This window comes from Varroa destructor, unplaced genomic scaffold (genome assembly GCF_002443255.2).
Source record: "Varroa destructor unplaced genomic scaffold, Vdes_3.0 BEIS01000005.1, whole genome shotgun sequence".
Taxonomy (NCBI): Eukaryota; Metazoa; Arthropoda; class Arachnida; order Mesostigmata; family Varroidae; genus Varroa; species Varroa destructor.
In genome coordinates this window covers 2,479,829-2,506,972 of record NW_019211458.1, presented here as the reverse complement: position 1 = coordinate 2,506,972, position 27,144 = coordinate 2,479,829, and the positions used below count along the sequence as shown (strand labels likewise).

General features: G+C 38.1%; 2 protein-coding genes and 1 long non-coding RNA gene across 5 annotated transcripts in view; 1 reads left to right on the top strand and 2 right to left on the bottom strand.

The window, feature by feature from the left end:
• Positions 1-2,803: 2,803 nt before the first annotated feature.
• On the top strand, positions 2,804-11,748 carry LOC147755174 (uncharacterized). The gene is made up of 2 exons (XR_015329109.1): positions 2,804-9,489; positions 10,134-11,748. It is a non-coding gene; the product is annotated as an uncharacterized LOC147755174 (long non-coding RNA).
• Positions 11,749-12,360: 612 nt separating this feature from the next.
• On the bottom strand, positions 12,361-17,391 carry Sem1 (Suppressor of exocyst mutations 1). 3 transcript variants are annotated; one of them, XR_015329107.1, is made up of 4 exons: positions 17,234-17,391; positions 16,069-16,175; positions 14,963-15,208; positions 12,361-12,953 (listed from the first exon to the last, which is right to left on the bottom strand). XR_015329107.1 is itself a non-coding variant. In XM_022807121.2 (3 exons), the coding sequence occupies exons 2-3, from the start codon at positions 16,160-16,162 to the stop codon at positions 15,057-15,059; spliced, it is 246 nt and encodes an 81-aa protein (XP_022662856.1). In that variant the 5' UTR covers positions 16,163-16,175; positions 17,234-17,391; the 3' UTR covers positions 14,765-15,056. The 3 variants fall into 3 exon arrangements, 1 of the variants encoding a protein (XP_022662856.1); XR_015329108.1 differs by lacking the exon at positions 12,361-12,953 and adding an exon at positions 14,205-14,387; XM_022807121.2 differs by lacking the exon at positions 12,361-12,953 and having other exon boundaries at positions 14,765-15,208.
• Positions 17,392-18,880: 1,489 nt separating this feature from the next.
• LOC111251003 (uncharacterized) overlaps positions 18,881-27,144 on the bottom strand; it is a 19,781-nt gene continuing 11,517 nt past the window's right edge. Inside the window, exons 5-9 of the mRNA XM_086990939.1 lie at positions 24,887-25,099; positions 22,943-23,163; positions 20,985-21,311; positions 20,505-20,613; positions 18,881-20,117 (exon numbers count right to left, since the gene is read on the bottom strand). Of these exons, the coding sequence (XP_086847065.1) occupies positions 20,094-20,117; positions 20,505-20,613; positions 20,985-21,311; positions 22,943-23,163; positions 24,887-25,099 (894 nt within the window). The 3' untranslated portion in view covers positions 18,881-20,093. The remainder of the gene's footprint in view (positions 20,118-20,504; positions 20,614-20,984; positions 21,312-22,942; positions 23,164-24,886; positions 25,100-27,144) is intronic.

The following is a 27,144-nucleotide window of genomic DNA, read 5'->3' as shown; positions in this document are numbered from 1 at the left end:
ATATAGACGAACCATTAGTTTCATTTACGGTAACAAATTTTTACTGCGTATTTTCATCTATAATTTAAAGTAATGATCTGTTAATCATGTACTCATAATTAGAAGTGTAAGTTGAGGAGCCAAAAAAAGGCCAGGCATGTGTACGACTGTTAGCAATTTTTATTTTGGCGTGATGCATTTAACAGCCTGATACAGTTTATGACATTTTATGTAAAATATTGATGGCTAAATCTAGCGAATACAAACTTATAGTTCTATATTATTATTATATTATATATTTAATTACGCTTAATGTACCTATTCAATATTTTTTCGAAATTTTCGGTAAACTAATCAACAGTTAATCACGTTAACCCGCTTTACAAGAAATCGCACCCAATCTTGTGCACTTACGATATCACGCACATAGTCTGAAACTGGTTTTCAGATTTATATTCAACGCATAGGAATCTAACAAGGAAATCCATTTTAACAACATAGATTTTCACCTAGTGCGAAGTATCTAAAATGACGGAAGTGCAAGCAATCTAAGTATACACCGAAGTTTGTATCTCATATGTTGCTTATTTGTCTTGCTAGTCATTATCCGAAGTTTAATTAATAGCTGAATTACCCCGATATGCTATTCCTACGTAGAAAATGTAGTCACCGCAAAATTTCCCTTATTCTCCATGACATTCGTGCCCATCGCGATGGATTGAACGGAGACATCTAAGTTTAAAACGCTTTGTAGCCCACACATTACTGACAAAAGCAGCAGCAAGAGAGCCTACGAATTTGTGCTATTACTGGGCATGCTTACACCGCGTAATCACTCATTATACTGCAGTATATCAAATGCTATGATAATTTCAATCTGTGAATGGCAACAATCTCAATAACTTTGATGCTTGAGGTATATGTTCATTTTGAACCTTTAACGGGTCATTATTGGCCATTACTTCAAGAAGTCGATAATAATTAACATATACGCTGTACGGTTGTGCAATACCTGCTTACAAGACCCATCACAGGATTAAGATACAGATTGAATTGTTGTTGCGACATCGAGTTTTAATCAAGCCACAGGTCGCTGAAGTACCTGCTCAAGTTCTCAAAGTTCTCATTGAATTTCTCATTTAGTGTACATTATGCCCTTGCGAGAAACTTTTATTATTAACACAATACATTATTCCGGAACTAATTATTTCCGGAACATACTGCTTGAATAAAGTATATAACTATCTGTAGGTTACATCATGAGGCTTGTATTCCAGGAACTATTTCAATAGAATATCTGAATTTTTTTGCCTCCTGTTAACCTGCATTAGCATAATATATATTTACATTATAGTTCGTCAACAAATGAATGACGGTATTCAACAGCATAGTATTACAAGACAGCAGTCGATAAATTTTCTTTTTTTTTTTAAGAATTTGTATCAAAAAAAGGATTTGACCTATAACTATGTAACAATTAACTATCCATAATCAATGAGCTAGTTCTCAACCTAATAGGAGAACATGGAAATGTGTTCCGAAAAAAGCCTACGACCGAAGCCATGGCTAATTATTTTACAGTTGAATACAGGCTAGCCCGATCCAATGGGTTGGCATGTCTTAGATTCCTTATGATTATTAGTGCCATCTGGTCTATTCTTGTTTACGTGCCTCAGCTGGCAAATGTTGCGGCGTAGAAAGCTATGCCCACCAATACCTGATAAGGTCTTGTGTTGCGGCGCCAAAAACCTATTTAAATTATTGTATAACAAAAATGTAAAAGCGTGACTGTGTTACAAAAAGTGATTGCAAAAACCAGATGAGTAAACGATGAGTTTGATTTTGTCGTTTTAACCTGTTATCCTTACACAAACTAACCATAGATCCCAAAAAAAGTTTCGGAGTCCGTAGGTGGAATTCTTCTGACTCTTATAGTTTGAACTCTATCGTATTGTATTGTAATAAGGTTGTCGGTTACGGTGTACAAACAGCTTATGAGAAACATTACCGCAAAATTATCTCTTTGTCTGGCAATTTGGACGACGTATATAAAATGCAGAAACACTAAAAGCTACCCTTAAAAAAGAATAATAAGAAGAGCGTTAAAAAAAGAATAAAAGAAATTGCTGTAATGACTGAGATTAACAACCGGCCCGGCTGATTCGTTTATCTGATCTTTTGCTCTAGGATTTGAACAATTTCTCTGCTCTCAGATTATTGATTATGGTTCATTGCGATTCAGTTACAAATTTAACAAGAAGCAATTTTTTGGCGCTATTTTTTGAAAAATAGCGCGCCCTCCTCGGAGTCCGTCATGGGAAGCTTCGAGAAGAGGCGACCGATCGCCGGTCCGGTTTGCCCTTCCCTCACCGGATCTTAAATGCGTTTATTCTCAACTGAGTTGCGCGCGCACGATTAGCGCCATCTTTGTAGTATTGATCCATCTATCGTCGTTCAACAGCACCACTGTCACAGGCACTCCGCAACTACCAGTACTGATCAACAGCTAATAGAAATGAGTGGCAGGGAAATCAGCAGCGATCGTGGCTTTCTTGGAGTAGTGACAGTGAGACACAGACAAACGGGGAGAGAGAGAAAGAGAGCACGAGTAGGGTCGAGTGAGTAAACGGGAGATAATAGCATTGCCAGAATTGGATGGAGTGTCTCAATGCGAGTCCGACTTCGTTGACGGGATCAGTTAGTTCTTCAACATCATGCACAACCGGAGTGACAGCAACGGCGAACGCGGGAGAAACAGCTGCGATGGCGGCGGCGGCGCCATAGAAGGAACGGAATTGAGTGGATAGCGAGGGAGGGAGGGAGTTAGTGGTGGGTTGACGGTTGCGTTTTTCTTCTTTTTTGTCTTCGTCGTCGAGTCGGCCGTACAGGTTTTTGCTTGAGGCCGCTGCCTTTTTTTTGTTGAAGGTTTGGCGATTAATGTCTGGTGCAGAAGGTAATGTAGCCGATGGTAAGCGACAGCAGGCATAGCTACAAATCGCTGAATAAAAAAAGGCCTGCACTCTTTTTATTAAATAGTGCTTAGGCGAAAGTACTCATCTATTCTTCATAGCAATTTCGACGGTAGTGTCGGCCAAGTATATTTTATGCGGCCGCAATGACAATACGCGTTTCGAAGGCCAATCGACCAGTTGCTTGAGCGACATCTTTTTTCCATGCTGATAGCAAAAGTGACTGATAGAACAGCAGCGTCGCTCGCATGTCACTTCTAGTAAATGTAGAAATCCAATAGTTTGACATCTGATTTGATTAAAATGTCGACTGCAGTAGCGAGGACGACAAACGCAGCGTTAGTGGTTGGGGCCGCCGCCGTTACCGGCGACACGGGCGGCACCAGCGGCTACGTTCGTAACAGCAGCGATCACAGCAATCATCAGAAGCTTCAATTCAGCCATAGTGCGACGTCTCTCCTTTCAGGAAGTGGAGCTGCACTAGCCTCTGCTTCGGCGGTCCGTACGCTGCTGTGGCTGAAGCGTAATAGTAGCGGCGTCAGCAAGCGAGAGAGACAGCGACGAGGACGGTCGTGCCGGTAGCGCAATGCCGGTAAGCAACGACTGTGAGCAACAAGCAGGATAATGCTGCTGCTGCTGCTGTAACAACAACAACAACCACAGGCTGCGTCGTTGACGAAAACAAAAACGGCGGTAAACGAGTGCAGGAGAGTGGAACAAATCTGCGCGTGTTTCAGCGAAGTTGGATAGCGCGCATATTGACTCTACTCTCGCGCACCCTTACGCCACTGAGCCACCAAAAGGCGACAAGTATCGATAAAGCAATAAAAATGATAATAGTAGATAGATTGTTCTGTCTTACTAACTTAAACGAGAGCACAGCTAAAGTTCTCAATTGAGCGTTCGACTATAAATTAATTTATTATTTGAGTCTCTGCTACGATCGCGGCCGCCGCTGATTTTTTCTGCTAGTGCCGTCGTCGCCTTGTTGCTCATTCGGCTGTCAGGTGGCCGCCGTCTGTCGTGCGCTAAGCGATCGGCAGGCTAAGTCGATGCTGTTAACCTCACGGGTAGTCACTGCATTAATGGCGGTCGTGGCTGCAAGCGGCGAGGCAGGCGATTTGTCACTATTATTGTTTCATAAAGGTTAAAGAGACGGACATGGGAAATGTAAAGAAATAAGCACGAACTAAGACAGACAGGTAGTTAAACCGCCTGCGGTTATAGCTCTGCCTGTTGCTGCTAATGTCGACCTAGAAGCGATGCGGTTCGATTATAATCTATAACGCTAACTTTTGCTATCGCAACGGCCACCGCTTCAACCGTGGCCATTTCACCATCGGAATCGGCCAACAATATTCTAACACATCTACTGCTTCATCTTTCAGTCTACAATCAGCTATTACTGATGATTTGACCGTTACAGCTGCGAATTTAGTTGCGCGCTTCGATTTACACTGATTCGGAGTGTTGTGATGTAGTACTCTGGAGGCAAAGCGAATCGAACACTTAGTACCATCTACCAAATGCTACGATCAAGTGAACCGTCGACTGAATTGAAAACGAACAGCAAAGTGTAGAACATACTTTTAGAAGAATAGTAGTAATAACTATCAGTATTATCAATAGCGCAACCACTACCTTTGCGGTTGCTGCTGCCGTTTCGCTCCGGCCGCGGCTGCTCTTGTTGGTACCTGTGTTTGTGTTGTTGTTATTATTATTATTACTAATATTACTGCGACCGGTGATGGTCTTGCTTAGGCAGCGACTGGTCCAGCTCTATATTCGCCCTGATTCAAGGGGGCAATTGTACGGAGCAATCCCATTGATATTTATCATAATCACATTTCCGAATATTGATGTACCGATATTAGACGACAATAGAACATTTTAATATAATATTAGAAAACTGAATAAAGTAGAACATTTAATAAGCGTATCCAGCATAATACTAAATTAGATTTCTTTGCAAGTTTGATGAACTTCAATATTAATGAGATTGAAGAAATGCCTGGTTGTGCACTGGTGGGTCTTGAGCGACAAAGTGAGTGTCATTAGGCATCAAAACATGTATTTTCCTAAAAAAATCGTCATAGTGAAACACCTGATTTGGACCGCGGCCCTCGCAGTGGACTGATGTCTGTCTGACAATCTACACATTTCTTTAAGTGACTTTTCCTGGTGTTTAGGATCTTGGCTGTTGACACCAATTAAAGCTAGCAGCGTTGGACCTATTCGATTACACGAACAATTTCTGCTAGTGAATATCTCTAGCCTTATTTATTGGCAATATGCATTATCGTTTTTTATTTCGCAACACTGGCGTGATTTGCTTGATCTTTTCTACAGGTACGATGATGTAGTTGGAGCCAAGAAGTACATTACCTAACATATTTCTTCTTCTTCTTTCTGTTCGTCGAATGAGGAGCGTTACTTATTTCCCGTTGCATACAAAAACATCCAGGGAAGTTCCTAGAACGTTATCTCATCTATCGAACAGTAGCCCAAAGGCGTAGAGAAGGCGATTGTCGAGGAGTACTGTGAAAATATTGAAAACGATATTACTTGCATTTGCAACGATGTTCTTGTCAGTATCTACGCATATAGGATATTACATCAAAATAATCGTAAATAGATTAAAATTGTGCTTCTGACTAGAAATTCATTTCATCTGGTTGAAAATCGATACGATTGTTAATCCGCTTGTTCTGGATTACGACCGTTGCCGTGGCGTGCTTAATCCTTCCTTTCAGCCTTACTATCAAACGCAAGGCTCTTGGAAACTATCTATTCGCTTGAGCGGCGACTTGTTACCAGCTAGCATATAGAAAATTGCCGTGTCTATCTATACATACTTACTGTGCAATGTTCATATTGGAAAAATGACCGCAAACGCCTAAGTGCCGTAAGCGATTTTTTTAGTGATTCGGTAAATAGAGGCCAACTAGCGACGTCGTTCATCCGCGTTTAGTAAACTTCTGCACGTATCTTAAGTTGCAATGAATGCTGTAGTCGAGAATGTTTGTAGATTAGAATCAAAAGGTCACATTTGTCCCCTCGATCATTTTCGTCGCTCCCCTTATTATGCGCATCTACATGCGCATTGTGAAAAAAACAGTGCCGTGCTAAGGCAGGATCGTCAAAGTTTCGCGCTTTGAATTCGGCCCGAAAGCAAAAATTATTTCATGTCTCTCTGTTTCTTGATCTCCTAGTTGCCTAAAACAGACTACTTACGCTTTTATTATGTGTATCTGCGTTTAGCTTGCTGCGTTACCCATATGATAAATAAGTGAAACCCATTGTTTGTTCCAAGTTAAAACCGCATAGCATGGTGTCATTCACCAGCTTTTATTATCACCCACAGGCCCGTAATCACTGACCCGACTCCGACATTCCACTAGCCGACGCTACTCCCTATGTCCTTAAATCCTCTGGCGTTGTCTCTTGCAACAGAAGTGTTGCGAATGCTCTCTTCATTCGGACTTCATTGCTCTTTACTGCCTCTCCTCTCCCCTTCTCTGTAAACTATAGCAACAGTCCGTTTTGGCGATGATCTATTTGGCCTTACATAATAGTCCTCAGAAATAATACCTCCGGATTTTGAAATAAAATCTCCCTGTTTGATCGTAGTGCGTGTCTTACAAATATCTATTTTTTCGTCCTCTGGGTCTTGTCTTTTCTGTTTTTGGTTCTGCACTTCTGCGTGAGTGAACAGCTGCGTTTCATGCTTCGGGTCGCTGCTTGTTCTGTCATGTCGAAAGCCGACCTGGAGCGCCTGGGCCCACTGGTCGGTTTTTCTCCGTTATCACTCTCCTCGGTTGTCTGATTGCCCCCATCGATAGTAGTTGACTGAAACTCTCACCTGCACTATAGTGCTGGCTTAAAATTTGGCTTGCCTAGTTGATGAGATTTATTGTCCAGGTTCGGCTTTTTTTTCTTATACGTTTGCTTATGGTGTACTGTATTGCCGTAGATTCCGAAGTTCATGCCCGAGTTGCCTATCATCAGGTACTACCTGCATTAAGTTCTTCAAAACGGTAGATTATCAAGTACTAAGCCAAATATTTTTCCGACCAACCTTTTTGTTCACCCGTCTGATCAACATTCTTAAGCACTTAACTAAGCGAATTTATGTTGTTGTGCATTGAGTCCTGTTGTAGTCACCTCGTGATTCTGTCGACTGCGCTGCTGTAAAATAGCTTGCTTGTGTATGGACACAAGTCAGACCGCATTGATCTAACTAGTGTTCATTCTTATTCAGTTTTTCGTCGACAGTCATGCAAAGACATCTCGTCTGGATGCTACTTGACCGTTTGTTCCAAACAAAGCGTTGTGTGTTAAACATGATGATGTGATAAATTTTTCAGAAGTTCGTATATACTATATAGTACACTGTTATATCTGGCAAAATAGATTTACCTGACAAGATTACATTTAGTATCACATTATAGAATAACAAAACCGAGATTGAGTGATAATAAATTAAATCGAGATTTTTCGTTATTTGAAATTGTTCTCGTACTCTTGTAATTTTAAATTGCAATAGCCAATGACCTTTTTTTAACGATGAAATGAATTGTTAGGAAGTGGAGATCGCTTCCAAAGCCCATTTTTGATTAACTATTACTATTACCGATTTTCTAAATGTTCCGCAGCTCGAAGGAACTGCTGAAACTCGTTTGACGGTGGCCTCTTGTGTAACCATAGCCACCACCACGGTTGTTACCATCAGCTGTATTTTTTTTTCAGTTATTGAAATACAAATACGAAACTTAAACGCCCAAGGGCTCGCAGGCATCGTGGGGCTCTTAAAATGTAGGTTTGACTCATACATTTAGCACACCGTCATTTTGTTTTCACTACAACTGTCCAGAATAGCTGTAAAGGCTTTCAATAGTTTTTGAAGAGGTTGGATTGCTGATGAGTACGCGCAACTACGGTCTATCGCAATATACGTAAAATGAGTGCGGTAATGGGGAACCTTGGGTCTATAAATGCCTTTAGATGAGACATACACATATACACATACCATATCGACCTTTTTTCATTGAGAATTATTTCTGATCCAATATTTAGAACGAAGTTCGGTCGTGAGGACGGTTTGAGCATATCGAAATAAATAAATATATATATATATATAAGTTTACCTAATGCAATTATTGGTACTATTATTACACACTAAAAGCAATGGGTACCACGAAGGAGAAATACCAATATTTTCATAAAGGACTCTCCTATTAAATGGCCTAAGTGAACTCACTAAAATTATTAATTTCGTAAAAAATATCAGTCGAAAGCACTTGTTTTATTTACTGGCCTATATGATCCCATAAAGTGGGTCTATATGAATCAGCAATGTATGGGCCATTAATAACTTCATGCGAAAACGGTAGATATCCAATAAAGCTAAAGAGAAAACGCACTTTTTTTTTAAATGATTCTGATTATGGCTGGGGAAGCCGATGCTTTATAATTGTATACTGCTAAGTTAGGTAAGCTAAAGGCTATATGTTCTTGAGATCATAAATCCGTATCAGGCTCTGCCAGGCTGTGTGAGTGTGCCAAAGTTTGAATGACCAAGTACTAGCACATCTATAATTTACATTTTATTCGAGAAATGAGGAGGAAGAATAACGAAGTGCACACCGTTCTTCAAAGCTAATTTTGTCGGACGGAAGCTTATGTAACTATCATGTTTACGCATGATTATTAGCATAACAATAATTAGTAAGGATAATTATTACTCATAATGAATTTTAATCCATGACCGTGATTATCTACAATGTGGCGCATATGTTGGTAATATTATTTATTTATTTATTTTTATTATAATTATGCGAATGAAGTCACCAAGATTTCTTTCAAAAGAAACTGCTTATAATACGTTGTTCACAACAATAATAAATGGAACAACGAGTGGTAAAAATAATGCTGCCGTTTAGCTCATGTATATGTATATTCATGAAATACAAAAATCTACTATAAAAACTGCCTATTGAAATTTGGTGAAAAAAAGAAGCAATTCTGTAAGGCGAATTGCATTAATTAACGTGCATATTTTTGAAATAGTTTGAATAGCTTTCAAATTTAAAATTAACATTTCCATATTGAAAAAACAGACTATATATACATATAGTCAGTAAAATTAGTTTCGTTCAGCTGATTTTTATGTTGGCGTGCCTGAACCAATTACCGATTTCAAAGTCGGTGAACGCTCGGCGGAACGGATTCGGCGTTCACTGACTTTGACTTTAACACCTTTGACTTTAACTTTACTAACGACTTAACACCCGAAGCTGAAAAGAGATTACTATTGTTAGTTAGCTGAGGTGGCCACAGGAGTTCTGCGCGTATCTGTGACGCACCCGTTCTGGCGAGAGACTCTAAACTTCTTTATTAAAAGATCCTGAATGCACCTGGTAAGTCGTGTTAGTCATCCAAGCAGGCCTTTGGCAATGCTATCTTCTGAGATTGCATTGCTGCCAGCAAATTTATATCAAGATCCTACACTCATTATGCCGCTTTACGTGACAACCTCATGGTAGGTTGTGAGCAGTTCATGGTTGTTATTAATAAGGGCCGACTAGTTTATGTTTGCAATTGGCTTGGCCTTGACGTATATGCATAGAAAAGAAAAACTTGTTCTAAAGGAACCGTCCCCTTAGTTCGTCACTATTGTGTCGGTTACGACATATTCATTTATCTATTACACGTATACATTTAAACATATGCGTAGTATATGCAAATCTAAGAAGCCATATGGATGGTATCTCTTTAAAGATAACCTCTTTCAAGTAGCCTCTGTATTCTACCTCGTGATATTTTAAACTTGACGTTATGTATATGATGTTTCTCTATAGGAGAGTATTGTTATGGCTGACGCCGTTCGCTTTTCTTAATCAAACCTCACAGATTACACAAACAATTATGCCGCAGGTCCATCACAAAACAGCAACTTTAGGAGTGCATTCTCAGATTACTAGTACATTAATGTGGCAGATTATATTCGGAAGTGGAGACTTATGACCTATGAGTTTGATGTATTTAGCCAAGACGTATTTGGACGTCACTATATTCACGGTGCCATCAAAATGCACCGCAAAGTGGCTTTCATGTTTCTGAGTTTGACTTGGTTGACTTTCTTGCTTCAATTTTTGTTTTGATTTGCTTTATTATTTATTTCAGCTATGGGCACCCGACATTGACAAATAGGAAACTTCACCAGTCGAAGAAGACAACTAGGATGACTACTGCAGGACTCCTAAAGGAAAATCGATTCCACTTACCTTCCAACCGCCGTGTTTCACTTGTTTTAGCTGGCAACCTCGTTAACTGAAGATGCCTGTAGCCACGCTGCTACGTCGTCAATGAGACAACTAGACACATTATACTACATGCATTACATGACATATGTAGCACTGAGAACCATAACCCATCACGATCCCATTACTATTATTATAAAAAAAAATCTGTAACATAAAATCGAGTTGCATAAACATTAACGATTTCAGGGCACATCAAACGCTGTGAACGCGCTGAAAAGATCCATAACAGAGTAGACATTAGAAAAAAAAAACTAAAACAAGCAAGAAACGAAAAAAACACCGAAATGATTAATACGTAAAAGATATGGTTATTAATATAAAATGACTGCTATTGTTGTTCATACTATGATCATATTTCCTCTGAAAGACACTGTTAAAATTGCGCAAAATATATTCAATTCCTATCAAATCACAGCAACATACTAAAACCGGTATTCTGCTGCTTCTGACAATACTACTGGAGAATTATAGTAAAAATCCGAACGAGAGAAGCGTTCGTTGCCTATTAGGAGTACTCTGGGATCAACAGGGTCATTACGATGATGCAAGTGCAACTGATATACTGTTATAGGTCATTATTATATTGCTATCATAACGACTATTGTTTATTGTGCAATGATTTATAGCGACAACTCGAATTGAATAAATTTTATTTCTCTCAATTGAGATAGCGGAATCGAAGTAGCGGCAGGGCAAATCACCTACTGGTAATTATTATGGGCATATGCTAATAGTAGTAAGGCATTCGAAGCGGTATTGAGACGGAATAATACACAAAGTACGCGAACCAGAATGATAATGTAGATTTTAGTCATGTAAGATCCTGTTTTGATATTTTTGACCATTATAGAATTGATTCTGGGCATAAGGGGGTATATGAGTCCAGACTCTCTCTTATCAGTTAGTTCTGAGGACAATCTAAAATGGCATTACCTTGATCTCACATAACGCCCAGCTAGGACGTAGCATACTAGACTATACATTGCTTGACAATACATTGCATCGACACGGTTCGTTATTAATTTATTTATTCACTATGTAATACGCATCAAGTACATATACAATATACATATATACAATACAATAGATAAATGAAATCACAAAAGGAGCACGGAAACTTCAGGACGTGTTGGCCTACAATAGGGATCAATGTTTTCATTGAAAACATGAACCGATATGGCTTCGTTTTTTATATTCAGGATTCAATTTAATCAAGTTGCATATTAACACAGATATAACAAGATAATAATAAGGAACAAGTGTCGAAAAATGTATATATGTTAGTACAATTAAATTCTACATGAGAAGATATAATAATCAGTGCTGCATTCTCTTTTGAATGAAATCTTACCAGCTTGGAGAACGTCGCAACCCAGGTAATATCGGGAGGTCATTAATTATTCAAGAAAATGGTGTTAAATTTAATTGCGATGCTTTTATTCAATATAGACTATTTTTCTGGACACTCTTAAAAACGTCAACTTGCAAAAGTGTATATATGAGGGGTGTAGTATATTATTAAAAATGGCACGGCCATTTGTAACCAATTAAGTTGAAGCATGTTTTATGAAAGGTCGTACAACAGACCTCAAAGCTTAGCTGTCTATTCAAATAGCTCAAAAATAGCTGTCTACTTAGGCTCGTTTATTATGTACTGTCAAGTGACTATGATCGACAACCATAAAATACTTATTAGTACTGACAAAAAGGGAAAAGAGTGCACAAATAATGTCGAACTGAAAGAGGTACAAATTTAATTAGTCTAGACGCATATTTAACCTATTGATGGTATAAAGAGCCTGTTGTCAAATTTGGAAAGAGAAAAGAGAATAAATAATAATCTCCAAACAAGGATTACAGAATCAAAGCTTCTAGAACTTTTAAACAGTAGGCACCCTGAAGAGCATTTAACTTATCTTGATTTCCTCAAAAGATGACCTGATCAGGTCTTTCTAATACAAAGTCGTTTCAGTAGGCCAATGTAATTCGATAATGAAACACGGAACGTGGTTCGCTAGATCCAAAGGATTCTTTTTCCACCTATGCGGCAAGGGAGTTTATGTTAATCGCTAAAAACTACACCATAATACATAACTGATATATTTTATTAGACTTCATAACCATATATTTTAATATGTTTAGTAAGATTAGCTATAAAGTATCTATACTCAAATTGGTTTATCACGCAAGACTTCGGTGCGATTTGGCTTATAGTTACCCCTAAAACTAATTGCACGGCAAAATAATATCTTGATTAAAATAATAAAAAACAAGTAGATATTGCTTTATTGTATTCTATTTCAAGAGCCGTCTCATATAAAAACTAGGTGGACATTTCAGAAAAAAATAATATAATAATCAATAAAACATAATAATATTAAGAAGCAGATTTCAATGAAACACTTATCTTTCTGCATTTGCGCTAATTCCCATTTTGCATAGTTTTTGATGTCTCTAGAAAGGTATGAAGATCGTACATGTGTTCTGGGTGGAATGGTGGTATTTGATGATGAATGATAATTTTTCACTCGATCGGAAGCACCAGAGTCCGGTCATCATTTAACCAACACAACGTTTCTTCAAAGATTAAAGAAATATAAGAGGCCCACACATTGTAGGCGTCCTATATCTTATATTACTTTGTCGGTTTTCTCGTGCTGCGGGTAACTGTAGAATAGGTCTATGGAAAAAACAACAAAAGAGTAGAGTAAATCTAAAAAAGCTTATATGACCTTACTTCCAAGGTCATACTTATTAAACCCTTATCTGTGTCGCTCTGCAAATATATGCAAAATATATAAAAAAAACTTCTATCAAATTTCTAGAAACGTTTACCTATAATTGTACCAGACGATTGGGATTCCATATTTACCTCAGCGTGTCACGTTTTTACAAGCTTTAATGTAAGCCCGAAAAACCATTGTGGTGCTGTAATTACAAAATTTTGCAGGACGGAATTTACTGGACTTTGAATAAGGTGCGAAAGGCTCTTCGAGGAAAGCATCGCCAACCGTTTAGAAAAATGACAACGGTTCTTTCAAGCAATCTAGTTAGTAGCTTTACAGCGACATCTGGAGCCATTAATGGCCTCCGTCGAGACAAGCAGGCAAACAGATCGCTCTTGAACTGAGGGAGCAGCGTAGTACAGAAGCGCAAAACGTAAAAAGACGTGGCGTTGCTATCTTTTATTTTTTGCACACTTATCACAGTGCCTTCACAGCTTCTGAATAGTCATATAACTACCATTCGCGTTCCCATTTTTAATTTCTCTTTATATATGGCTTATCGACGTAATTTGATAGATGAAACATACCCGCCTATCAGTCGCTCTTTTTAGAGTATAGAAAGCCGTGTAATCATACGGATCTAGATAGGGAGAATAAACGGGTTGAAGCCAACGTTTAAGATATCTTTGCTCAATTCAGGAAGAAACTGAGGCATGGCTGTGGGGTCCGGCGTTGCCACCGAGTAAGGATACTGCGTATTTTCGATTGCCTTAGCAACGATGCCCGAGTCTCTTAAAAAACCTAAGATAGCGTTTGCACTATTCGGACACTGTGCTTTTGTTTAAGGCGTCCTTGCCTAACGTCTTCATAAATCTTCGATAAATTTCTGCAGCGTAGTGGTCTTCTAGGAACAAAAACTAGACGACTGAACCTTGATCTTTAAAACTAAAAGGTGCCTTTCTTTCTGAACTCATTTTTTCCCTAAACTCAACCGATCTTTACTCGCAAGTTCTAGAAGTCTAAAATATTGACTAGTCAAGTTTCGTCCGTTAGTGGCATATAGCTCAAAAGTTATTTAATTTCAAAGTTTGCCGGATTCGCTTATAACAACCTGATATATATTGTTTGGGTATTTAGAGCGTGAGGTAGAGCTTGACAAAATCAGTCTTACTCGACCAAAGACAAAGCCACAACTGGCGCGTTGCTATAATAACATCTATAGAAAAAAGATATGGAGAAAAACTTCATTGCATTACAGACTCTAGTTGACTCGAGAATTCAAAAACTTTATTGCTTGCTTCCCTTTTTGCGTCAAGAGGGAGAACTCATACCACCGGTGGGCTCATCATGTACGCTGCGTGATATCGTTGCACGGTAAAAAAGGAAACCTATAAAGGGAGATGTCTTACCTATAATTTATCAGTACAAGTCTTTTATAAGCAGCAGTGCGAGATCAAACTTTCGTAAATATCCGTCGCGACACTTCTGTAGTACACAAAGAAAGCCGCTTATGCAAATACTAAAGTGACATTGTCTTCATTTTTAAATGCAAGTATTTACAATCTACTATCAGTTAGTCGTCCTCACAAGATATGGTGTTTGCTTTAAATAACAGAAAAATATCTGTTTTGATTTATATGTGTCCATTATAAAGATGGTACTGCAGTTACTCAGTTATTTAATACTGACTGTACATATACAAAGCCTTAGGGGGAGCAAGTAGTACGATATACGCGTACTGAACAGGCAAATAAAAACACTCTCGTTCTTTAATATGAACAAAGTACACAGGTTATTTTTAATGCTGTCTAATCTGGGCCGGTAGAAGCCGACACAAAATTAGCTATTTACATGCTCGTGAACGATAGTTCATGAGTTCAAAAGTACTTTACATACTTTAATTATTATCATTAGATGAATCAAATTTCGACAGATTTTTCATTAACGAGAAAGCTTTCCTTACAGTTTCCCTGCGAGTAAAGAGTTTCTTCAGTGCGCCACGTAATTAAGCATTCGTGAAGATATCACCAGGCTTGTGGTACTTGATTTTTTTAAATTTATTTTGTCTCGAGCTCCTTGGTGCTCACTCCCGCTTTCTGAAGCTCCTTTCTTAGCTGATCAGAGAAATCGTCTTCAACGTTATCATCATCCCAGTTATCTTCCCAGACATTTGCTTTTTCCGCTGCCTCGTCAAGCTTACCCGTCCATTCTGTTAATTCGTTAATAAATTGTAAAAAGTTTTTACCAGTCATTGAAGCACATATAAGACATCTACTTAAAACACTACAAATCATGCGGTCTCACTAGCTATTCAGCATGCATTTTCTAACTTTAACTAGATTCCTTTACTAAACAATTTTAGCTCTAGGAATCTACAGCTGCGTTGTATGTAATATAGTTTACTTAAAGAACTAGTAATTTTAAACACCTTTCCCTTACCATGTCCGCGTTTTATAGTTCAATTCAAACCAGTATGTATTACATTAGAAATGAGATACTGCTAGCCACATAACGAGCATTACGTAAGCCGCCCGGCTCAAGTCCAAGCTTGCTTGATCTCCCGTCAAATTTTAAGTTGCCATAATAATCACAACCTCTTTTTGAAACAGCTTTATCTGTCAGACATGGAACAAAAACGTTTTTCCTTAACGTTTTCCATGTTAGCGGTTGTTTTCAAATATGTAATTTACCGAAAGTCTACTTCCTGTAAAATGACAAGTTTATCTACTTCCATTTTTTATTATAAATATATGTAGTCTAATTTAATGGGCTTTTCAGTAAACACGCTTCTAGGTCTTGTATCGTTCTCTTCTTGTCTGCCAATTGATTGTTCATCATATTTATTTGTGTCGATTAATGGAAGGTCCGTGCCTTCTGAGGGCTGTTTGCTACATGTTTAGCAATCTTTTCCTATAGATATGTGCAGCACTTTGTTTGCGCTAGATATGAGACGAACGCTTATTGCGAAAATATGGGCTTATGACGGAATATGAAATATATTTATTCCGGAACGAAAAGCTCATATGACAACATACCGTGTTGGGCGCGTGTGTTTGACTAAACTCTCACCTTCAGCAGGAAACTCCTCAAACTCATCGTCCTCCTCAAGCAGGCCAAGATCGACTTTTTTTGGAGCCTCCGTGGTTGTAGTAGATGCGGCCATAGTATATCTAAGACTAAAAAGACCCTAATATTTAGTAGTTCTGATAACTGACTAGTTTGTGAAATATAGATATAATACATAATACTTGTTTGAAGAGCGATAGCGTTGACATATTACTATAATGGCGATCCATGAGGTCGACTGTTATAACAACTGATATGCTAACAATGCGCGAACCCATTAAAGTTAACATGCAAACGAAAATAACCCTGTATATTCTATTATGGCTTCTAAGTTTGTGCTAAATGTATTTTTAAAAATAGCAGATCGTTTCAAGCCACCTAACAGACATCCGATGATGGTACTCCACTCTAACATTTCTTAAAACTAATTTCAAAGTTAATTTTTCTATTTACTGCATCGTTCTGATCAGTTTGTACAGATGCTTTGTTGTGGGACATCTCCTTCGCTCAATCATAATCATACTTTTTTTTTCATTGAGGTTTCTCATTTTACTGATTTAGATATATGTTTAGGAAGACTTACTTGACTTACAAAAGGCAAAAGTACGAGTATTTGAATTTAACAAATAAGTCATAGAAGTGCAAGGCCTATAATTCAAAACGAGCTAACTGCACTGCTCTTATCTGCAGTGGTGCTCTCTGGTTACGAGCAGAACGTTTCAAATTAAAACGTGTATTTTAGTGCTCAAAATAAAATATATCGGTGTAATTCTATTTACTGGTTTAATTCTGCCTTTACAAACTTTCCCTCAGAATAGTTATTTCGCTTGTTTCAAAAATTGGGGCTCCAATATTAAGTAATCGCAATGTCGTTTAATCAATGCACTTCAGAAAATTGGGAACTGATTGTATTATAGTTTCATGCATATGCTATTAATAATGAACAGCAATAGTAATTCGATAGCCACAGTAAAAATGATAGTTTTAAGCTAGATTAATGCCATGCAGAGAGTTTAGATATTAGCAAAGCCTCATACACCTCCGTCATCTCTTACTAACAACGAAATTCCTTTAAGCTTTTGAGAACGACATTAAGTTGTTAGAAAGGGCACATTATTTTACTATTGAAAAAATTGCACTCAACATCAATAAACTACTGATTACTCACTTTGTTTCCAGAGCTCTACGTTGGTTTGATACCTTCCAGTCGCGTTTCGTTTACTACGGTACACACAATGCGCACAATAAGTATTGACAGTCACCAAAACAAACATGGCCACCTTATAGAGGGCGCCACCAGTAACCGCAAACGACCAATGAGTTTTTTAACATTATCGTCTAGACGACGTTGGAGTAGTGAAAGCACTAAACGACTAGCTATTTATTCTTTATAATCCTAATAATTAGCGTTTAGATAACAAAAATCCAAGTTTTTATTACCTCAGGCCAGCATTACGGTTATACCGTCACGGTTTGATGTTAGGGTGGGCACAGAGTTAATCTAAAATGTATAAAGTGTACAATTTAGTTTACGAAGATACACAAATGAAAAAAAAATATCATTATCATAATTCACAGAATATAAAGCAGGCAATCTAATTAAAAAAAAAATTTATAAAAGAAAATAACTATCGTCACTGATTGTCTGATATAGGGTAGCTGTAAATGAGGAAGTGATTCTTGGGAGTTACAACAAAAATGCATGTTAAGTCGGATCTGATTAATGCGTCAGTGTCCTCTAAATTAAATTTCTTGAAATATTTAGCAGTAAACCTATTAACACTTTTTTAAAGCCTCCTTCCCCCGCCTAATCGAAATGATCAATCCCTGGAGAAGTTATTGCTTCTATAATTATAAACATCGATTTTCACCGCCGCTTTGACGGTGCAAAGTTCGACGGCGAAATGATACTGCCTAAATATGTAAGCTTGTGAAAAAAATTGCGAAGAATCACATTAACCGACGATGATAGGTTTGATGTTAAAACAGATCTTTACTGTTCATTATTATTACTCTTAGTAGCTATTATTATTATTGCTATTACTCTAGCTCCATAGCATTTAAAGTATGTGGCAGTATTCGTGCCTAACTGTTCTAAAAACTCTCTTTTTTTTTTTTTCAAGTTTTTCAAGTAACAATTAAAAATCTTTTGAGATATAACAACTAACCTTTATAACGATGCTTCGGTCAATTCTAAAATCAGTAATCTACTCCCAAATTTCTACAGTAATAAATCATCGTATTAAGCTTTATGAACTAGGGTGAATTTGATGTCTTGGATAAGCAAACAAGCACCCTATGTTATTGCTACGAGGGTCTGAAGTCAATTTTAGCAAACGTGTGGAATCCAAAGTATATTTATAGTGACTTAATACTATTAGCGGTTCTTTGTTATTCTACTTCATGCAAATCGTTAAACCCAACAGCTACGTAAATAATGTTTACCTTTACGCTACTGTAAACAGTAGGAAATTGAAGTATGTCATGAAGAACCTGCGAAAAATGAGAAGTAGTTTGCTGAGATAACAAGAAGGAATGCTACCTATAAATACTAATAAACGGTTGTCCTTAGAACTATTAAAATTAGTTTACATGTTGTGAGCGTACGTGTATTAGCGGAAATAAAAGAAGACGCCAGCTTTATGCTGCATTATTTTACCAATGTTTTTTGAAATTACAATTAATTATTTTAGGACCGAAACCTAATATCGTAAACGATTTTGAGGCTCCTTTACGGATAGTATAGTTAGCTAGCTATTTATTAATAGCAAAGAATTAGAAGACTGCTACTGAGCGGAAGAAGTGCAAAGTTAACGATCCATCACTAGAAAAAAGAAAAGCTTTATTTTTGATCACTGGCGCTATCCGTGTTCAGTAGGGATGTTAATGAGATAACGAAATATCAGTTTTAGAGAAAAATAAGTTATTGCCGTTGCAAAATTGTGACGTATGAATCAGCATTTACAATGCTGACCTGATTGCAAGTAAGTGTATTTGAAAGTGCCCCATGCAGTTTATCGTAGAAGTGGACGTCTACTTCAAACTTATTTAACACATAAATCGTGTTTAACATCTTTTATAACAGATCCTTTCAACACAGCGAAGTGCATAATACTAATAAAAGATTTTATTTCGTCCACCGTATCAAATTCGTGTAGCAGTACATTTCTGTTTACAGGTTCCAAGTAGGATAAATAATCTGCAGCTAACTTAATTTAGTCAAGTGTACCTGTGATGACCTAGTGGATAAAAGTATTTGCATACTAATTTTAAGGACACGTGGTGGTCAAGGTTCAAACTTAGGCATAGACACACGGTTCATTTCGTGATATGAGCCGACCGTCTGAGCGAATGCATAACGGCGATAATGGACGTAAAACTCGAAACACCGTCATTCAGGTTGGGTATAACAAGGTAGGAATTCAAACGTGATAATCAAAGATAATGAAATGAGCCGGCCATTTATATAAAAGATGTATCGATGATGAAATATAAATAGCATTGAACGTGTACGGACCCCATTTACTTGGAAAAGTTTTAGCATATTTACAATGGAGAACTACTTCTTACCGGTGTACTTATACAGGTCGCAGTTAAATACTTCATATGTGAAGAACTCGAATAAATGTAACTAGTACACAAATGAGTTCAGTCATGTACTTGGTTTAGTACAGGTTCCATTTTCACGTATCTGATATTGCACACTGCAAGCATTCGTAGTAAATAAATACGGCTTCTTCCAGGGCATCGGTTTGCCATCGTGTTTTTTTAGCTCAAAATGCGACGCTCTGTGTCGCTGCTCCATGGCACTTGACTGGGCTTGCCAGTCTCAGCTCACAACAAGCGAAGACGATTTGAAAAACCCGTATAAGCGAGAGGTCATAAGCCGAACAATAGGTGGAAGCGAGATATATTTCTGAGATGCTGATTCATTTTGGATGCGTACATTCATCCGCCGCCGTTCTAAGTAAGCTGACATCGATATTTATCTGTTGCTACTTCTCGAGCGGGAGAAGTGGTGCGTCCGACTATTCATCAAGCAGTTCTTTTCCCTGGAAGAAGACATATAAAAATGTATGATATAAGTACGGCGATGGGTTTATCACCGAACCTAGAGCCATAGCATGCAACGGAGTGCAGCTTTCCTTTACTTGTTAGGTCAACACGAGCTTACTGAACTTCTTCTAGATTTCAGATCGTAATGTTGCTCATTAAATTTACTACTTTTCCAATCCTCAGCTAACAAACATTAGCGAACAAGTGGTACTTCTTTAAGTAAACTTCAGGGTTGGGTAGCTTTTATCTTCCCGCTTATTTTGAAAGCAATAGCTGCATCTGATACTTTATCAGATGAGTGGGCAAAAATCAATTTAAAAAAAAATGCTTCAAAAATTTATATCTAGGACATAATAGAGTTATACAATCGCAAAATAGAAGACCTGTACGGGTTGAAATCGTCTGATGCCGCCCTTTGCATGCTTCTGAGGCAGCCTAACAGCAGCCTGAACAGGACCTTTTTTTCGCTGAAGCTGCATGGCCGAATTTTTGCTAAAATATTGGAATTAGTATATATTATTATTTATGGCATAGATAAATTTATTCATTCCAGTAACGGTCGTGATGCTTACTTCATAATGGCTATTGGTCTAAACGTTTGTTTCGTAGCAAACCCGCATACAATCATTGAGCAATGTGCAATTGCTTACACTTCTTTCCGAATATATTTGACAGCGTTTAACGGAACTTGGACATTTGAACGGTACTCTAATATTACTTGTTTTTTACCGATCGTGGAAAAGATATCGATACGAATTTAGAATGCGAAAAATGGCGTCCCACTTAGCCGTATACCCGTGCCATTAATAGTTGTTAGGTGTACCATTGTGTTTGATTGCAAGATCGCCCGAGCTTGTTTTTACCTTGTCGACGGTGTTGGCGATGGTTTTGGAGTAGTACTTGACGCAGTAATGATATCTGTTATTGTTAAGTTTTGGTCCACCTGAATTTCTTCGTTCTGAGCTAGTTTCTGATCTTCTTCGGTAACCATTCCTAACCATTGTCGGATCTGTTGATCTCCATGCGTCCCTCCATTAGCCGTTTTGTCCGGTTCAACTGTCTCCGTAATATCACTATTTTTGCTTGCCTGGTTACCGAAGTCCACAACTCGAATACTATCGTCGGAGGCCTTCTCTCCGTTAAATTCGGTCGAATTGTCGTCGGTGGATGCGGGACTTGGCCCGCCCGCTCTGCAATATGTCGATTATGCAAAAACAGGTGTGAGAAAAAGCGCAGTTCTTTTTGTTCGTCTATAGGATATTATACTAACAATATAACCCCTACTGTTCGGAATAATATATTTAAAATAACTATTCGGTTACGTCACTTGCAATGTATAACGCAAACAACCACTGGAGGACAGTCCACCTTTCCGTACATCGCTTAAAATGAAAAAAAGTAAACTAAATGGTTAAAGTTTATATCGGAAGCCGCAATTAGGCATGAAACCAGTTAAAGCCATTACTCAATTAAATATAGGAAATACTATCTCACCATAGTGGAGCGAAATAAGCTAGAGAAATGTTCGTACACAGATCCAGATGTTTTTGAAAAAACAGAGGCACAGAATCATAGCTATCGAGCTAGAGATCTGGGCTGTACAGTGGCTGATCGATCCGTAAATCTGTACAAATAGAAAATGTATTGTAACAGGTGAAATTGATAACTGTATAAACGCTCTTTTCTCTCTTTGCGCTTTTACCTTAGCAGCTAGCGGGTTTTTGATCGAATATGGCACAAAGTGTTTCTCAAGAATACAAAGGACAAAAATGTCTACCTGAACTCTCGAAGAACCATTTTAGCATGTTACTTATTACACACATTTCAATGATACACTTCACTTGTACACCACTTTGATTATTATTATATATACAGAAAAAAAGAGGATTTTTAAAACAACTTCAGTTAGACGATCTCGACAGCAATATTTTGTAATAAACTCATCCACTTAAAAATGGACGAAGTTTTATTGACGCACCAGTTATCCTCTTTGAAGTATACAGCTATGTGTCAAATCGAAGTAATACCAACATTTCAGAGATAAATCCATCCCGTAAGAATATGCCAAACACTTATCGGCAAAGCAACGTCCTTCGCAAGTGTATACCATCTTCTGTTACTGGGCATCTTCATCTAAAGGTGCGTGGCGTAAGTTAGCGTAGTAACGCTTATATCTAAAGTCAATAGATCACATTTATGGGCTACGAAGTCTCTAATTATTTGTGGGCGGGGACAAAAGCTACGAAATCTCTACACGTTATCTACATATGAAGTACAACCTCCAGAGAGTGTGAATGGATAATGTCCTTCACTTTTCAGATAGCTTATCCAATGTTTCTATAATACGTAAACTAGAATAGTATTATGCATACATGTCGGAAGCTACCATGGGATAAAGCGCAAGCAAGCTAATTTTAATATAATAGCCAAGAGTCAAATAAATTTGAAAGCCACCAGAATTATAGTATGGGAAAACTTAAGTTTAAGAATTCGTTCTAAATGCAATGATGCAAGCTTTACATAGACACTTTTCAAAAAGCTTTTGAGAGTGTAGCATATTACCATTCACATAATTAGAACATTCGACATTTGCAAGGATTCAACGAGACAAAAAGATGTCACGAAGTCTGTTAAGGCCTTCGCGAGTTCACGTCTAGGGGTACTCCTACTGCGGAGTAGTTTAACTCGGAACACTAATCATTGGATACGATTCTTACGAAAGAGGCACATATATAGTTCAATGTGCTCAATGATACCGGATCTACTGAATCTCGGATATGACCATGTTATTTTACCTAGAGACACAGGAAGCAAAGCTCACCGGCGACGAAGTTTGTCTGCCCGTCGCCGCAGAATTGCGGGCAGATCGAATTGTTTAAACAATTGTTGGAACAGCGCTTTGGTGAGTTCGTCTGCACGCTCCGAGTTTCCACCAGCGAACGAAGACGACGCAGTTGTTATCAAAAGGGACTGCAATCGCTTCCATAGTGACTGCAGACGTGACCGCGTCGTTGGAGAAGTCAGACCAATCATTCGTTCCATCTGAGAAAAACAGACGATAGGATCAATATAAGGATGATGAAGCTCCGAAAATTACAAGAGATAGTTATCAGAATGAGTGTTGATACTTTATGCGGATCTGGGTTACGGTTAAGTACTTACATCAATACCGATTGTCATGTTTTAAACACTTAGGTATTTTGTGGTATAAAAAAAAGTGTCAGAATCGAAGTGAATAAAATTTATTTTTGCTTTTACAGATCACGTGTTTATTTACTACGTGCCTTGACTTAGATAGGACACCCGAATATTGAAGCAAAGGTTTGTTAAATAGAATTTTCGTAATTAAAAAATATCATATGGGAAAGAACCTCCGTTCTTGAAGAAAAATAGCTAAGAAACTGCCTCGATGATAACTTTTTAGGGTTAATGGCATAGGGTCCGAAACTTCGTACAGCTATAACATGTAAGTGTAAAAATCCTTTTTGTTACCACAAGATTTCTTGCATCCTGCTCCCCACCAACTCAGATCAATGTTAAGATGTGATATTCTAACATTTTTTCAAGGTTTGTGAACTTCTTGCCGCGCATGCGCATCTCATACCATTGCTTGCAAAGATATTGAAACCGAGCTTCATCGTGGTCTTAGACGATGGCTGGGCCCAGTCATTTTGGACAGAAGGTGGTTAGGAGACCTAAATTTGAGAAGATCATAAAGTTGGTGTCACAAGGAGACGCTATTAGCCCATTTCTATCGTCTGCCCAAATCACTAATCTTCCGGTAGTAAACCAGCGATGGTACAGAGCAATAAAGACTGTTGAGAATGCCAACGACGTACTTATGGACTAGAAAATCCGTTTTAAGCTTCAGTACGCCATGTCACTTTAAATGAAAGTAAGCAGGTTTTATTAAGAAGAATATATCGTGGACCTCAATGTTACAGTGGTATTAGTAAAGCGTCTACGCTATGTGCATCAGGTTTTTTTATTGGATTTGAAACTTATCACAAGCAGTTTAGTCTGTTAGGATACAGCCTACCGGTGGTGGTCCACCACACTTATTTCGTTGCACAATTCGAGTTCAGAGTTGCAAGCTCCGATATTCGAGACTGCTTTTTCTGTGAAGTATCATAGCAAAATGAAAATATACGAATCTCAACAGACTTGGTGGCAGATGCTCAACACTCTATAGAAATTTTAGCTATTCTTGTATAAAATATAAAACTTAAATTCTGTTTCCCTTTTATTTAAAAGAAGTGGCATTATTTGTGGGAATGAAAAAAAAGCATTTAGGTTGAGACGGTAGACCCAACCTGTGAGTTATGCGTGGTTTCCACCGCACATCGTGAATGAGCATTGGGTCTCATATCGCAGCTAGCGAATATCATTGACAGCGTTGCGGTATTGTCCGACAACTATCAAACAAAGGCCTATTCTCGCTTTCCCTCTATTTCGGACACGTATTTCTAACGCATAACTGTTTGTGCCGAATTGGTTAGAAGTGGATTTGTACACGGCTTGCATGAAAAGCGCTTCTTCAACCTAACATGTCATGTTTGTAGACATCACTTTGTAAATGCAATACATTTTTCTAGGTACCCTTCGACACCCAAAGATGTTTGAAGTGTTTGTCCTGTATAATAAGTCGTTCTGAGCGTTAATTGAATATATAAAAAAAAAATTAAATAAGAGTGTGTTTGTGCACTGCGGATGTTTATATGAGTACGAGTGCTTAAATATTCGATAGTTTAGATGCTCTACTAACCGCTTGCCCAAATTCACTAGGTTTATAGTTTTCAACCATGTTAGAGTCGACAGGAGTGTAATGGGATACCACTGCTGTATCTCGACGCTCGCGATGACGCCTTATCGATCCCGCGAGTTCGTTGAGACAAGTCGGATTCTCTGGTAGGGGCACAGTAAGCTTCAGCAATCGGTCCAGGCCAGCCTGTCGTTTTGCTGCCATTTCTTCTCTTATCTAGATAAAATGGTTAATATACAATTTACAACAACAGGTTAGGGGTTTGCGTTCTTAATTTTCTACATTTTAGGATAACTGTACGTAGGAATAAAATGTGTAATTAGTTAATCAAATGTAGGGCAATTTACCGTTAACGTCAAAACGACTACTTTTAAATCCCTGAAAGCACCCTTTCTCATGGAATTAATCCACCATAAAAGTATTTTAGTTTTAATTAAACTAATAATGATAAATGAGATTCAATAGTTTAACTTATAAAGTAAAGTTAAACTATTGCATCTCATTTATCATTCTGTCATACGCAACGGAAAACGCCTATACTCCATAGAGATAGCGGGACGAAATTTTACACTGAATTGTTACGGTAGCGATGTTTCTAGAAAGAGAATTCAGTAACATATTCGTGTTCTAGCGTCAGAAGCCTGCGCGAAGGACGGACCGGGTATTAGTTTGAAGACTTCGAGGAATCGACGATTTTTAGACGCGTTTGCTTCGAAATGAACGGTGGGAGAAGCACGAATGCGGTAGACTGAATGCTGGTAAGAAATGCTGCGAAGATTTGTCACTACAGCAGCAGTCGACATATCTTTGACTCGCCCTCATATATAATGTAAAAAGCTTGCACGGGGGATTCTACATTATATAAAATTGAAAGTACCCGCTATGTAAGTACGAGTAAATTGAGTTTCACCACCGGGACTAGTTGCGACGAGACTCATTCGTCCGAGTCGAGAGAGATTTGTTACTATCTATTTCTGATAAAACTACTTGTTTAGTTTCCCTGGAATTCACAATTGTGTGGAATTGTGCGTTGTACTGCCAGTACAAGTTCGCGGTAGACCATAGCGCCATGCTAGGTTTGTAAATACCGTAAGAAGGTAAATAAAGTGTTAGTAAATAATTATGGCCATCTGTCATATTTTCGAGGCATCTATACTCAAGACAGTTGCTTTATACAGCACACATTTACGTCGGTCAGGTCCATTGCTTCGACCGCCCGCACTAGCCCACGCGTTTTTATATCAAACCACATAACTGGCTTAAAGAAATAGAGCATAAGCTGGTACTGAACCGAACGTCGTTTTGCTTTACTCTAATTAGAGAAAATAATTAAATGTATATGAATTAAACAAGTGCAAATTATCGACTGAAGCTAAATGGCTGACATGTCTGATAACACGAAAAAATGTTTTGAGTTTTATGTCCGTTAAACACCGTATTGGACGGTTGTCTCTTTGCGTGAAACGCGATGTCGAACGTAATCTGTATGACGTGCTTTTACGCCTCATAATAAGGCAGATGTATTGCCACTGCGACAACACTGGATCGCACCTAATTGGGAGTCATCCAAATTAGGTGTGCAGACATTCAAGGCGTAACGATTATTCTTGTAGGGTACGTAAAATAATGGGCCGATAATGAGTCTTTGCATAGAAACGCAAACGAGTGGCGTGAAAAGATAAACGAAAGTAAAATTGTTCCTTTTATCATAACGGCTAACTCAGGCCGTTGAGTTAGGGTACACTGTCCTATTCTATCAGTTGAGATTAGCTATAGTTTTTGTTATAAAAGCGGTAAAATAGCAAAAGAGCTGGTTTCATTACTTGATTCAGGTTAAAAATTGACGAACCTAACCTTTTTTCAAGATGCACAGAAGACTGTGACGCGAAATGATCACATGTAGGACAAATCGTACTCAAGACGCGCCTTAAATCGTAAATTATTTCGGAAATATTCAGGTTTATCAAAAACACCCTACAATGTACTTTGTGTTTTTTGCACTGAGCAATTGTCGCTGGTGTCTTCGATGCCATATGGTTATGCTGGTTATTAAATGAAAGGAGCTATTTATGATACCCAATCGACACTAAGCCGTGTGTTAATAAAGTACTAATTACTAAATACACGTGGAACCGTGATTAGGGTTCAAGATCAGACAAAGTCAGATTTACAACAAATTTAGATGCATAATAAACACTATGAGTTTACTAAGCCATTATAGCCCTCGCACCTTATAGGCAATTTTCTATAAAACCGTTGAA

Coding starts and splice junctions, on each gene's coding strand:
- Sem1 (XM_022807121.2), bottom strand. CDS start 16,162: ATGGCCGCATCTACTACAACCACGGAGGCTCCAAAAAAAGTCGATCTT. Junction 15,209..16,068: donor TGAGGAGTTTCCTGCTGAAG/GTGAGAGTTTAG, acceptor ACGAATTAACAG/AATGGACGGGTAAGCTTGAC.